Source organism: Narcine bancroftii, chromosome 5 (genome assembly GCF_036971445.1).
Source record: "Narcine bancroftii isolate sNarBan1 chromosome 5, sNarBan1.hap1, whole genome shotgun sequence".
NCBI lineage: Eukaryota > Metazoa > Chordata > Chondrichthyes > Torpediniformes > Narcinidae > Narcine > Narcine bancroftii.
Genome location: NC_091473.1, coordinates 244,407,694 through 244,419,560, shown reverse-complemented (window position 1 = coordinate 244,419,560; position 11,867 = coordinate 244,407,694). Strand labels below are relative to the sequence as shown.

Here is an 11,867-nt window from a genome sequence, read left to right as displayed (position 1 = left end):
ATTGATGTCTGCCTTTCTTCTGGACACTGTTTTTTCTCTTTCTTTCTTTCTTTGGCTTGGCTTCGCGGACGAAGACTTATGGAGGGGGTAAAAGACCATGTCAGCTGCAGGCTCGTTTGTGGCTGACAAGTCCGATGCGGGACAGGCAGACACGGTGTAAACTTACGGAAAAGGTAAAAACTTTAGAAAGAAAGTGAGTTTGGAAATTGTGAAATGAGGGATGGCTGGGTGGGAGAACTGGAAAGACACGAAAAGGGGAAGGGGAAGGAAAAGGCGAGCAGGTTTAGTGGAACGCGGTAAAGCCAGTGTTCATGCCATCTGGCTGGAGAGGGCCCAGACGGGAAAACAAGGTGCTGTTCCTCCAGTTTGCGGGTGGTCTGGAGGGGATAGTACATAAGAACATGTGAGTGTGGGAGTGTGCCTCAGAATCGAAATGGTTGGGTTGTTGCGGACGGAGAGGAGGTGATCAGCGAAGCGATCTCCCAATCTGCAACCGGTCTCTCCGATGTAGAGAATGCTGCCGTTTCGTGACATGTTCATGGCAATAAATTCTGACTCTCATCAAGGAATTTTAATGACGGTTTTGAAACATCAAACATCTTTACTTGAGGGTAAGTGGGAAAAGATTCCTTTGCAACCCATGTATTTTGTTGGACATGACTGTCGTTTTCCTTTAAGGGGGGGGGGGTGGAGAGATCCTTTTGTGATTGACGTGGTCTTGCACCAATCGCGGTTCAGAAGGAGACGGCCCGAGGCAGTGATTGGAAGGCCTTCTGGAGGGGGAGTGACGGGCAATGGAATATGACTGACGTCGAGCTTGACCAATGGTGATAGAGACTGTGGCCATGCCCCGTCGAATGGCGGCGGTCGGGGGCGGGACCTTTGTGGCAAGTGGGTTGGGGGGTCCGACGAGTGGCGGCCGCTGAGAATGGGCGCTTTGTGTCGGCTCGGGGCGGTCGCCTTTCGCTGATCGAGCTCCGAGGGCAGGGTCGCTTGTCCGCGTTCCAGAAGCTTCTGTCCGTTTAATGATCTGCCGTTGCGAGAGAGAGGGCGGGCGGGGGGGAGGGGGGGGATATTGTTTTGAGGCTTCCGACCGTGGGATTTAAGATGGCGCCCGGGCCTGGCCTCGGGCTCGCTGTCCCACTGCTGTGGGCCTCGCTGGTCCTCGCCGCCGCCGCCGCCGCCTCTGCCTGCCCCACCCAGTGCTCGTGTGCGGATGGCCTGGTGGACTGCAGCTGGCGCCGGGCGACGGAGATGCCACAGCACCTTCCAGTGTGGGTCACGCAGCTGTGAGTAGGGCCGAGGGAGGGGGGAGACTGGGGGAGGGAGGGGGGGAGGGGGGGGGAGGGGGAGAGGGGGGAATGGTAGTGGAGGGGATGGGGTGGGGGGAGGAGGTGGGGTGGGGGGAGGAGGTGGGGTGGGGTGGGGGGAGGAGGTGGGGTGGGGTGGGGGGAGGAGAAGGGGTGGGGTGGGGGGAGGAGAAGGGGTGGGGGAATGGTAGTGGAGGGGGAGGGGGTGGGGGAATGGTAGTGGAGGGGAGGGGTGGGGGAATGGTAGTGGAGGGGGAGGGGGTGGGGGAATGGTAGTGGAGGGGGAGGGGGTGGGGGAATGGTAGTGGAGGGGGAGGGGGTGGGGGAATGGTAGTGGAGGGGGAGGGGGTGGGGGAATGGTAGTGGAGGGGGAGGGGGTGGGGGAATGGTAGTGGAGGGGGAGGGGGTGGGGGAATGGTAATGGAGGGGGAGGGGGTGGGGGAATGGTAGTGGAGGGGGAGGGGGTGGGGGAATGGTGGTGGAGGGGGTGGGGGAATGGTGGTGGAGGGGGAGGGGATGGGGTGGGAGGGAGGGAGGGGAAGGGGTGGGAGGGAGAGGATGGGGGAGGGGTGGGAGGGAGAGGATGGGGGGAGGGGTGGGAGGGAGAGGATGGGGGAGGGGTGGGAGGGAGAGGATGGGGGGAGGGGTGGGAGGGAGAGGATGGGGGGAGGGGTGGGAGGGAGAGGATGGGGGGAGGGGTGGGAGGGAGAGGATGGGGGGAGGGGTGGTGGAGGGGTGACGTGGTGGAATGGTGGTTGGGGAAGGGGTGGGAGGGGGGAGGGGGGAGGGAGGGAGGGATGGTGGAGTTGGCAAGCGTGTGCATTTTGGATTTCTTTTCAATTCTTCCATAGTGTATATTGCAGAAAACATCATTGATCAGTAGTAAACGTCTGCAGACACCGTGATTGTCACAATGCTGGAGAAACTCAGCGGGTCCAAAAGTGTAGCAAAGATAAAGATGCAGAACCAACGTTTCGGGCACTGTTCATCAAGGTGTCAGCAACCCGAATATATACATGTATAAAGTACACTGTTATGACTTGCTGAATTTTTCCAGCATTGGCTTTGCATCATCAATCGGTGTTTGCGTTGGAGTAAAGAGCAAGCCCTCGCAATAGGAATCGAGAGACTTGGAAATTATTCTGGCAGTTTCCATTCTTATTCACTTTGTAAAATTAATAGTATCCCAATATGATTGAATGACTCAACTGAGTAATCAAATTCTATTTTCATTACACATATGACAGATCAATCCAGTGGCTTTGTTCACCACTGAATTGTTATTTGGGGAAACTCTTTTGCTTGCAGTTTGTCGACAAAGATGTGCATTTAAAGAATGGAGCCCACAGTGTTATTAAATATTGCAGGCTTCATCTTGTAACATGAACAGAATTTGCATGATTGAAAAACCTGTCTGGGTAGTTGGTCCAGAACAGGTGTCCCAGAATTCAAGCTTTGTTTTCAATTGTATATTCTCCAATAAATCATTGATCCTGAACATCAAACGAAAATGCAAATGCCTGAAATCTAAAATAAAAGCAGAAAATTATAGTTAATCACCTAGTCAGTCTGCATCTGTGGGAAGAGAAACAGAATTGGTGTTTCAGATTGAAGGACCTCTATAAGACCTTTGTGTCTCTTCCCAAAGGTGTAGCCTTTGTATTGAATCATCCATCCTGCAGGCAGTTGTTGCACCTCTGTACACTCAAAGTTTATGTTCAAATTGGCTCCCAATGGTAGCCATTGATCTCATAGTACTAGTTGCCTGAACAGAACGTGAGTCTTTTGCACTCCTCTTATCAATGTTAAAGTGAGACTTGAGGGACTGATAAATGGGTTCCAGTTGTGAGAATTTGAAATGCCTTGTCAAAGTAGTAGAAGCAAATTTGAAAGCACCTTTCAATAGGCAAGATGTGTATTCTTAAGTGAAACTTGGAGAGCTCTGGGGTAAGATCAAGGGAGTGGATTTGTTGGTTTTAGCAGGCTAATGATCTCTGTTGGGTGCCAAGCTAGTGAATTTTGCTGGATATTTATAGCTACTTTGTTCCAAATCCAATGCCAAAAGATTTTAGACAATATAGTTTGAAATTTAATTTTCTGTATTGTTGACTCTTATTCCATGTTGTATATATTGTTAAAGTTCAAAGATTTTGCTTAAACAGTTATTGCAATCAATTTGAATGTGGGAACCTCTAAAAGGAATGAGATGAAAGATCAGTTACCTTGGTAATGTTGCTCTATAGATCTTTTAAGTTTGCTTAAGATTGGGAAGAATAGGACAAAAAAGGCTACTCAGCTTGACTAATCTATACCAGTAGTTATGCTTTATTCACAACTCCTTCTCTTTAAAATTTTATTCTCTGCTTCCTTCTCTAATGTAGACTTGTCCAGTATGTAAACTATTTGCTTAACTGCAGAAAGGTGAAAGTCTAAAGTTTTCACCTTTCGTTGTATAAAGAAGTTTTTTCTGAATTCCCTACTTTTTTTTGTTGACCCTGGTCTCTTGATGTATTATGATTTCTAGTAAATAATTGTTTCTGAAGTCTTGGCACCAAGCATCATCTCTTGAAAGAGAACTGTTTGTTGGGATGTTGATTTGGCCCATTTGCTGCCTCTGTGTACTGACTGCCTTCATGCAGATTTTGCTAAGTTGTGCATGCCTCTGGTCCTTGGTTCACAGTTCTTGTGCAGAGTTTACAGAAACAAAAATTAGAGTACAGCACACTTAATCACAGTAGTTGGTGACTCGAGATGAGGCACCCGGGTTTCTGGTGACTGCAGTCAAAGGACTTGCAGCAGACTGCGGACTACAGGAGACTGGCTCGAAACCGGCTAAAGGGGTACCAGCTATGGGAACTGGGATGTGAAAGGGCGCTGGAGGCTTTCTGATTGTGTCAGAGCTGTGTATCTGGAGCTCAGGATGCTGATGGATCAGACTGAAAGCTGTGTGGCTGCAGAGGCAGTGGGAGGACTGGAGGTGAAGCCCTGTGGGGGACTCTTGCTTCTCTTTCTGTGGCTGTAAGGGGTGCCAGGCAATTTCTGCTAATGGCGTCTTTGACTGCCTTGTGGTAGACTAAAGTTAATTTTGTCATAACATTTTTTGTTTTATTACACAATCATAAAATAACCTTGGGTTTTGGTGTTTCTGGATAGGAAAATCAAAACTTTTTGGTGAACTCAGAGTGGCTAGAAATGGATGTGATCAGGATTAGATCCATGATGTCAAATGATAATTTGCTCATGTTCAGCAAACTGAGGTATTTGCAGGCTGTCTAGTGCCACTCAATTCTATCCATTGAGAAATCAATGTCTTTTGGGAGAGAATAATAAACGTTTGTTTTATTTTACCTGATTGATAAAGAAATTTTAAAAACAAGGTAGATCTGTGCTTTGGCAGGTTGAAATACATAATTTCTTTTTATTTTAAACCCTGCTTTCTCTATCTCTGTCTAAGGAACAGGCCATTCATTCCACAATGGATGTACTGACTATGGGATCATGATGTCAACCCAAACAGTACAACTCTCTCTACCTGGTTTATATCCCTCTATTCTTTGCCTTTTCATGGATCTGTCTATTGTACCTGCTTCCATGACTTCCCCTGCAGTATGTTCCAGGAACCCACCACTCTGTTTTTGAAAATGTGTCTCATAAAAGGGTGACACAGTTGGTGTAGTGGTTAGTACAATGCCTTAGTGCCAGCGATAGGGGCTGGAGTTTGAATCTTGCGCTGTCCATAAGGAGTTTGAATGTTCTCTCCATATCTGCTTGGGTTTTCTCTGGGGGCTCCAGTTTCCTCCCATCACTTAAAACACACACCAGGTGTGTAGGTTAATGGAGTGTGAATTGGGTAACTGAGACTTGTGGGCTGAAATGGCCTGTTACTATAGATCTAAATTTAAAAAAAATTAAAACTACTTTAAAACTTCTCCTCTCACCTTGAAACAATGCCTTCAGTATTGACAATTTCACCCTGGGGGATAAAAAAGAGTCTATCTACTGTGTATGTTTCTGTGTATCACAATGCAACTAATCTTCTGATGTTCTAGAGCAGTGGTTCTCAACCTTTTTCTTTCCACTCACATACAATTTTGTCTTCTCTATGCTGTAAGTGCTCTTTGATTAGTAAGGGATTGCTTAAGGTGGTATGTGGGTGGAAAGAAAAAGTTTGAAAACCACTGTTTTGATCATATCTAATCGACTTGTTATGTGCACGGTTTCATAACTCCAAAAGAAAAGGCCGATGACAATTTTTCCTCAAGCAAAATATTTCATTAACAATTGGGTCTAGAGCAGTGATTCTCAACCTTCCCTTCCCCTTCAATCCAGGCAATATCCTGGTGACCCTCTTCTGTACTCTTCTCCACTGCCTCCACATTCATTGCATTCAACTGCATATAATACACCAAATGTCATTTAAGAAGTAATGTACATCTCTAATGTGACTTCCTGGCTTTTATTCCAAATACTCTGATTTTGCTATCCACCTTATCAATTATGGAAAAACGGTTTTCTGTGAAATCCAGGGAAGTCATGGTATGGCAAGTTGTTTAAGAAATACAAGTATGATGTTACTAAAAAACATCTGCAACTTGTTCTACACACCAACTACCTCTGTGGAAAATAGTTTTCCCTCAGATTCCCTTTAAATATTTCACTTCTCTCCTTCAATTTTTCCCTCAGGTTTTAAATTCGTCTGTGGAGAAAGCAATGTAAGCATTTGCCTTACCTACACCCTCAGATTTTATATACTTTCACTTCCCTTCCCTTCCCCTTCCATTTTTTCCATTGAAAAAATTCACATCTTTTTCTGATCTCTCCTTGTAACTCAAGTCATGGTAACATCCCTGTGAATATTTTCTACACCCTTTCCAGCTCAATGATTACTGCCTATAGCTAAGCAATAGCTGAGAAGAGGTGCTGAAGGCTTCCTCATCATGTCAAAGGTTTAAATCTGGTCTTTGGTTGCCAACTACACATATTATACTTGGTCTCACCAATGGCTTGTACAGTTAGTTGTAACATGACCTTCATCTTTTGTACTAATGTCCTGACTACTTAAAGCAAGTGTGCCACATATAAAAAAAAAAGTTAAAACATCCAAGATACTTCACAGAATTGTCAAAAAAAAAAGTGCTTGATGGAATCCAAGTGTTTGCTCAGGTTTTAAAAAGCATTTTTAAGTAGAAAGGCGTTGAAATTCTCTGCGTGAATTCTGGAGCCTATGTTGCGGAGAGCATCTCTGAAAACAGTGACTTTTAAAAAAAATTAAAAGATTTGAATGAGGAGGTTTCAAGGAATTTTTTCCACGGGCATACATTGAGGAGTTGGGCATGTCGGATGGGGTTTGTAGTGATGCTACAGGTGCTTTTGAAATGTGGAAGAATTTTAAAAACAGCTTCATGAAGAGAGTTCAGAAATTGGGCACATTTTCTTGTTTCTCACACTGCATTGGCTGGATGGTTGAAACATGTTATATGCCATTAAGTTTAAAGCAAGTATCTGCAAATGGATGAAAACATAAAATATACATCTAAATTTCTGATGTTATTATAAAATGAATTATTTGATACTCAACTCGTCCATACTGACCAAGTTGCCCATCTGAGCTGGTTCCATTTGCCTGCACTTAGACTATATCTCTTTCACCCTCTCCTGTCTGTGTACCTATCTAAATATCTTTTGAATGTGAAAATTGTGCCCATCTCTATTACTTCCCCTGGCAGTTCGTTCCATTTACCACCATGCTCAAAAAATTTTCCTTTCAAGTACTTTTTAGATTTTTCCTCCTCACCTTAAATCTAAATCCTCCAGCTTAAGACTCTGGTGAAGCTGGACTATTCACTTTTATCTATGCCCTCATGAATTTGTATACCTCTAAACGTTCATCCTCAGCTTCCTATGCTCCAGAGGAAAAATGTCCTAGCCTCTGGACATGTCAAGCCTTCCTGCCTTGGTAACAAAAAAGGATTAAAAAATGGTGGCACTGCCATAGCTGCCGTAACAGCAGCAAGTGCTGTTGGTACAGACTCAGGGGTAGTGGAGATGGAGTACTCTCCCGTGAGATCCTACTGCTCAGACCTTCTGCCAACAACTCCTACAGGCTTTAAATGGCCTGTTAAAGGATCCAACAATGTTTTTGTTTAAAATCCTGCAACAGAGGATCTGGGCCTAAAATAGCAGTGCTTGTGTTCAACAGGGGCCTTAAAGGGTTGCAGACTCCAAAGGAGCAGCAGTCTGAGGCAAGGAACCAGTAACTGAGAGACAGTTGAAAAGGAGAAGCAGAGGAGACAATCCTAAGGACGATGGTGGATCTGGAGCTCAAGGACACACAGGCTGCAGCTGTTGGTGACTTTTCCATGAGGAACCCACAAAGGCTGCGGGCTGCTGGTGACTGACTCATGAGGACCAGGAACTGGGATTTGGGAGGCTCCCGAAAGACCCAAGAAGAGCTGCTGAAGGCTTCCTCATCATGTCAAAGGTTTAGATCTGGACTTTGGTTGCCCAATGATTTGAACTGAAGTGGAGTTGGTGCAGCTGTAGAGGTGGGGATGCTGGAGGTGAATCCACAGACTTTGGGTGATTCTGAGAACTCTCTAGGTTTTCTTTCTGACTGTAGAGGGTGCCGAGTGATGCTAATGGTGAATCTTTTTTGCCTTGTGGGGAAATTAGACAATTTCGTATAATATTACATTAGTTTTTGTTACATGACAATAAATAGTATCTGATCTGAACAGCTGCTTGATTTTGCACCTTTTCCAGTTTAATGATATCCTTGCCATAGCAAGGTGACAAGAACTGCACATAGCAATTTTAAATGTTGTCTTACCAATCAATATCTTGTATGGGTCCCAACTCCTGATGAAGGCAAGCATGCAAGATGCCTTAGTCATCACCCTATCTTCTTGTGTCACTACTTTAAGCTATATACCTGTATCCCAGTTCTCTTCTGTTCTGAAGTGCTCCTCAGGATCCTACTGCAATGATCCTGCACAGGTTTGACTTGTCAAGATACTCCATATGCTTTCTTTGGCCCACTGACTTAATTGATCAAGATCTAAAGTAATTTTGGATAACCTCCCTGATTGTCTACTGTATAACCAACTTTAACGTCAGATACAAACCTATTATCTGTGCCATGTCCAGATAGTTATTATAAATGACTAACTGCATATCACTTCATCGATTCCTTGTAGTTGCTTGTAAACTAACGAACTATCCTCTGAATTTACTTTCCAAGTGAAATGGTATTGTATTTATAAATGTGATTCTTTCTTTAATGATGGCTCATAGTTGGGAATATGTGGCACCTCTATTGGATTTCCTTTGAAGTCGACACAGACCAAGATGGAATCATGGAGATCATATTTCATTCCGTGAATGTATGGAGAACAGACAGCTGATGATGAAGAGTATTCATTCACGGAGCAGCATTCTCCAGTCCTCTTTGTAACATCATTGTTTCCTAAATGTATCCAAGTTAAAAATATTCACTAATTTTCACCTCATTCCCTCCAGAGTCTTTATTGTCCTTTTCAACATTGTACTATTCCCACAAACATCATTATGTTGATGACCAAAGAATTCCTTTTGTAACATAGGTTGATATATAATTACTGTCTAGAATGTATGGGTGCTGGTCTGAGCCCCTTCCTAGACCTTTGGGATTTTTTTTTTGGTGGGAATTTTATAAATGGGTTTTGCTATTAAAATTGCTTGGTTGTTATACAATTAATATTTGTCTTTGCTGCAATCCACTTTCAACAAACCCTCAGACCATGGCTGGTAAATGGTAAATTGGTGAGTCAGCTTCTGATGTGATCATGAACAAGGAGACTTTAAGCCAACACTATTTATGCCTAAAGATTTTTAATTTGCAGCAATATTTGAGCTTGTCATTCATATTATTTAATTTAAAACACAAATGTTACTTGACCCAGTAGTTCCAGCCCTCCCATCCTGATACCACTTGCCCCATCAAAATGTATTTTTAAACTTTTTTCATGGATGTTCAGAACTATTCACCTTGATTATTCTGCAAGTCCACTTTCTACATGCCATGAGTGAAGTTACCTTGTATACAACCAAAGTTTTAAATGCCCGGGGATCTTCCTGGTATTTATCACTTCCCCTTCAAATGGCTTCTAACATACAGAAAAGAGCCTGTACAATCTTAATAGTTGTACTGTTATTCTCCAATAGGGCACCCTTAAATTTAGACTAAACATGGAATTGTAAATGAAATGCTCCATCATTTTAATTTTGTCCTTTTAAGATTCAACTGATTTAGTTTATTTTGTCCATTAAAGGTATGAAAGCCTTTACAATCTGTCCTCATACTCTTAATGCAATTGACACTGGTCCTTAAATGTGGCAATTGTTCCTTGACAAGAAAATGTTACTCAATTTGTAGAACTGAAAACATGATCTGAGGAGCATTAGTTTCATCATAACATTTTCGGTTTTCTTTATGGCTGCGTAATTTAAGTCTCATGTTGTGTTGATTCACATTTTGTATTCGATGGCTGTGCTTATTACTGAGTCTGAGACCCTCCATTTCATTCTTGGCTTATTTACTGCTGCTCTCTGTGATATATCTGCAAGTACTAGTGAAACTGAAAATTTGCAATAGCCTATTTACAATGTTATTATTTTGTGAAATGTGTTGCGACCTAGGCAACCAGCAATAGAAATTCACCAAAATATCTTCAAAACAATAATCTTTATTAATAACTATTAGTAGCATAACAGTTCCACACCACCCCCCCCCCAAAAAAAACCATTACAGTTTAGGCATAATTCTGAAGATATGGTTTTAAAGTTTAGCCTCAAAGTTGTGTTGAGACGCAGTCTTTACTGCTGAAGTTCTCAAAATCACAAATTCTTGTAGGTTTTTAGAGAATTTCTTCATACAGATGATTTCCATCTCTTGCATGGAAGTTTCAGAACTTGTGTTTTCTTCCCTGATGATTTCATAAATCCCGGCAAGGGTTACATGAAGTGGCCATAGACTCTGTGAAACTGTCCTCTTCTCAAAGAGCCTGCTGAAGTGCTCTTCTTTGCCATTGATTTGTGTATCTCCCCTGGTAAAGAGAATACACTAAGAATGGTACTCTCTCACTCGAGGCTACTGAATTTCTGACCAGATGTTTCTTGGTGCAATATTAACGATGTCCTTTCTGGAGTGTTGAAATCATCATTGCTGTCTGAAGTTTCTTCAAACCACTTCAAAATTGTAATTCATTCGCAAATTACTCCTGTCTACTGGCCGTTGAATCGAAAGTCCTCTTTGTGTACTTAGGTGCTTCTCCTTCGTAAACACCATTGTTCCAGCACGTGAATGAACCATTCAATTCTCATTTTTATTGCTGTTTTCCAGACGTTGCATCTCTGAAACTTGCTTCTTTGTGTGTGTCTGTAAATACCCCTGTATATCCCATGAATTCCTTTTACTAATTTTAACCAAAGCTTAATAAGAATTCCATCATACCTTCCAACGGAAGAAACTTTGAGCTTTTTAAAGATCAAAATTTTAAACTGCAACCTACCATTTATCTAGTAGATTTTACATTGTTATGTTAAATAATACAAAACAAATATTGCAGAAACAACATGCAAATTCAAAATCTTGAAAGGCAATCACATTATCCTTGCCTTTAATATAAACGATCATTAAATCATATTCTTGCAAAATCAAATCCAATTTAACAATTGTCTATTTTTATATTCCATTTTACTAAAAAAAAGAAAGGATTGTTATTGTAAACCGCAATCGATCCCGTAGCATTGCAAATTTAACCTCAAAATGCTGCGAAGTTCATGCAAGGGTCTTCTTTTTCAATAGTAGAATAATTCTTTTGATATTGATTGAATTTCTTAGATACATAAGCCACTGGATGTTCATTATTATCGCAGTCATTCTTTTGTAATAGAACAGCTCCTGTCGCTTTGGCATTGGCATCAACTGCTCAAGAAAATAGCTTTTCAAAGTCAAGTGACTTAAGCACAGGCTTGTAACATAAAATGGCTTTCAGTTTGTCCAATGCTTCCTGACAAATGGTCGTCCAAATAAATTTATCGCCATTTTTCAAAAGGTTAGTCAGAGGAATGGCGATATCAGCAAAATTTTTATAGAACTTCCTGTAATACCCTACCATTCCTAAGAATCTCCTAACACCTTTCTTACCCATGGGTATGGGAAACTCAGAAATTGTCTGAACTTCTGAACAGGTGCTAATTTTCCTTGACCAACAGCATAACGAAGACAAGTAACTGTAGCTTGGCAAAATTCACTTTTGGCTCAATTAACAGGAAGGCATGCTTCTGAAAGTTTATTGGAACAATTTCTCAAATGCAAGCATATGTGTTCCCCAGGTCTCATTCCCTGTGACCAAATCATCAATCTAAACATTTGAAATGTTCTATAGCATTCCTCGTTCCAAATGGTAGAATATTGTATTCATATAAACCTGGCAGTATTACAAATGCAGAAATTTATCTACCTTTCTGTTAAGGGAACACACCCGTAACCTTTTAACAAATCCATCTTCATAAGAA

At 42.4% G+C, this 11,867-nt stretch overlaps 1 protein-coding gene across 2 annotated transcripts in view; it reads left to right on the top strand.

Annotated features, from left to right (window-relative positions):
- The first annotated feature begins 869 nt into the window (after window positions 1-869).
- The window catches only part of LOC138765128 (leucine-rich repeats and immunoglobulin-like domains protein 2), a 62,461-nt gene continuing 51,463 nt past the window's right edge, over window positions 870-11,867 (top strand). Inside the window, exon 1 of one of the 2 annotated variants that reach the window (XM_069941921.1) lies at window positions 870-1,289. In XM_069941921.1, coding sequence (XP_069798022.1) covers window positions 1,108-1,289 — 182 coding nt within the window. In that variant the 5' untranslated portion in view covers window positions 870-1,107. Of the gene's footprint in view, window positions 1,290-2,208; window positions 2,304-11,867 lie in introns of those variants that run through there. The other variant, XM_069941922.1, reaches the window with a different exon arrangement.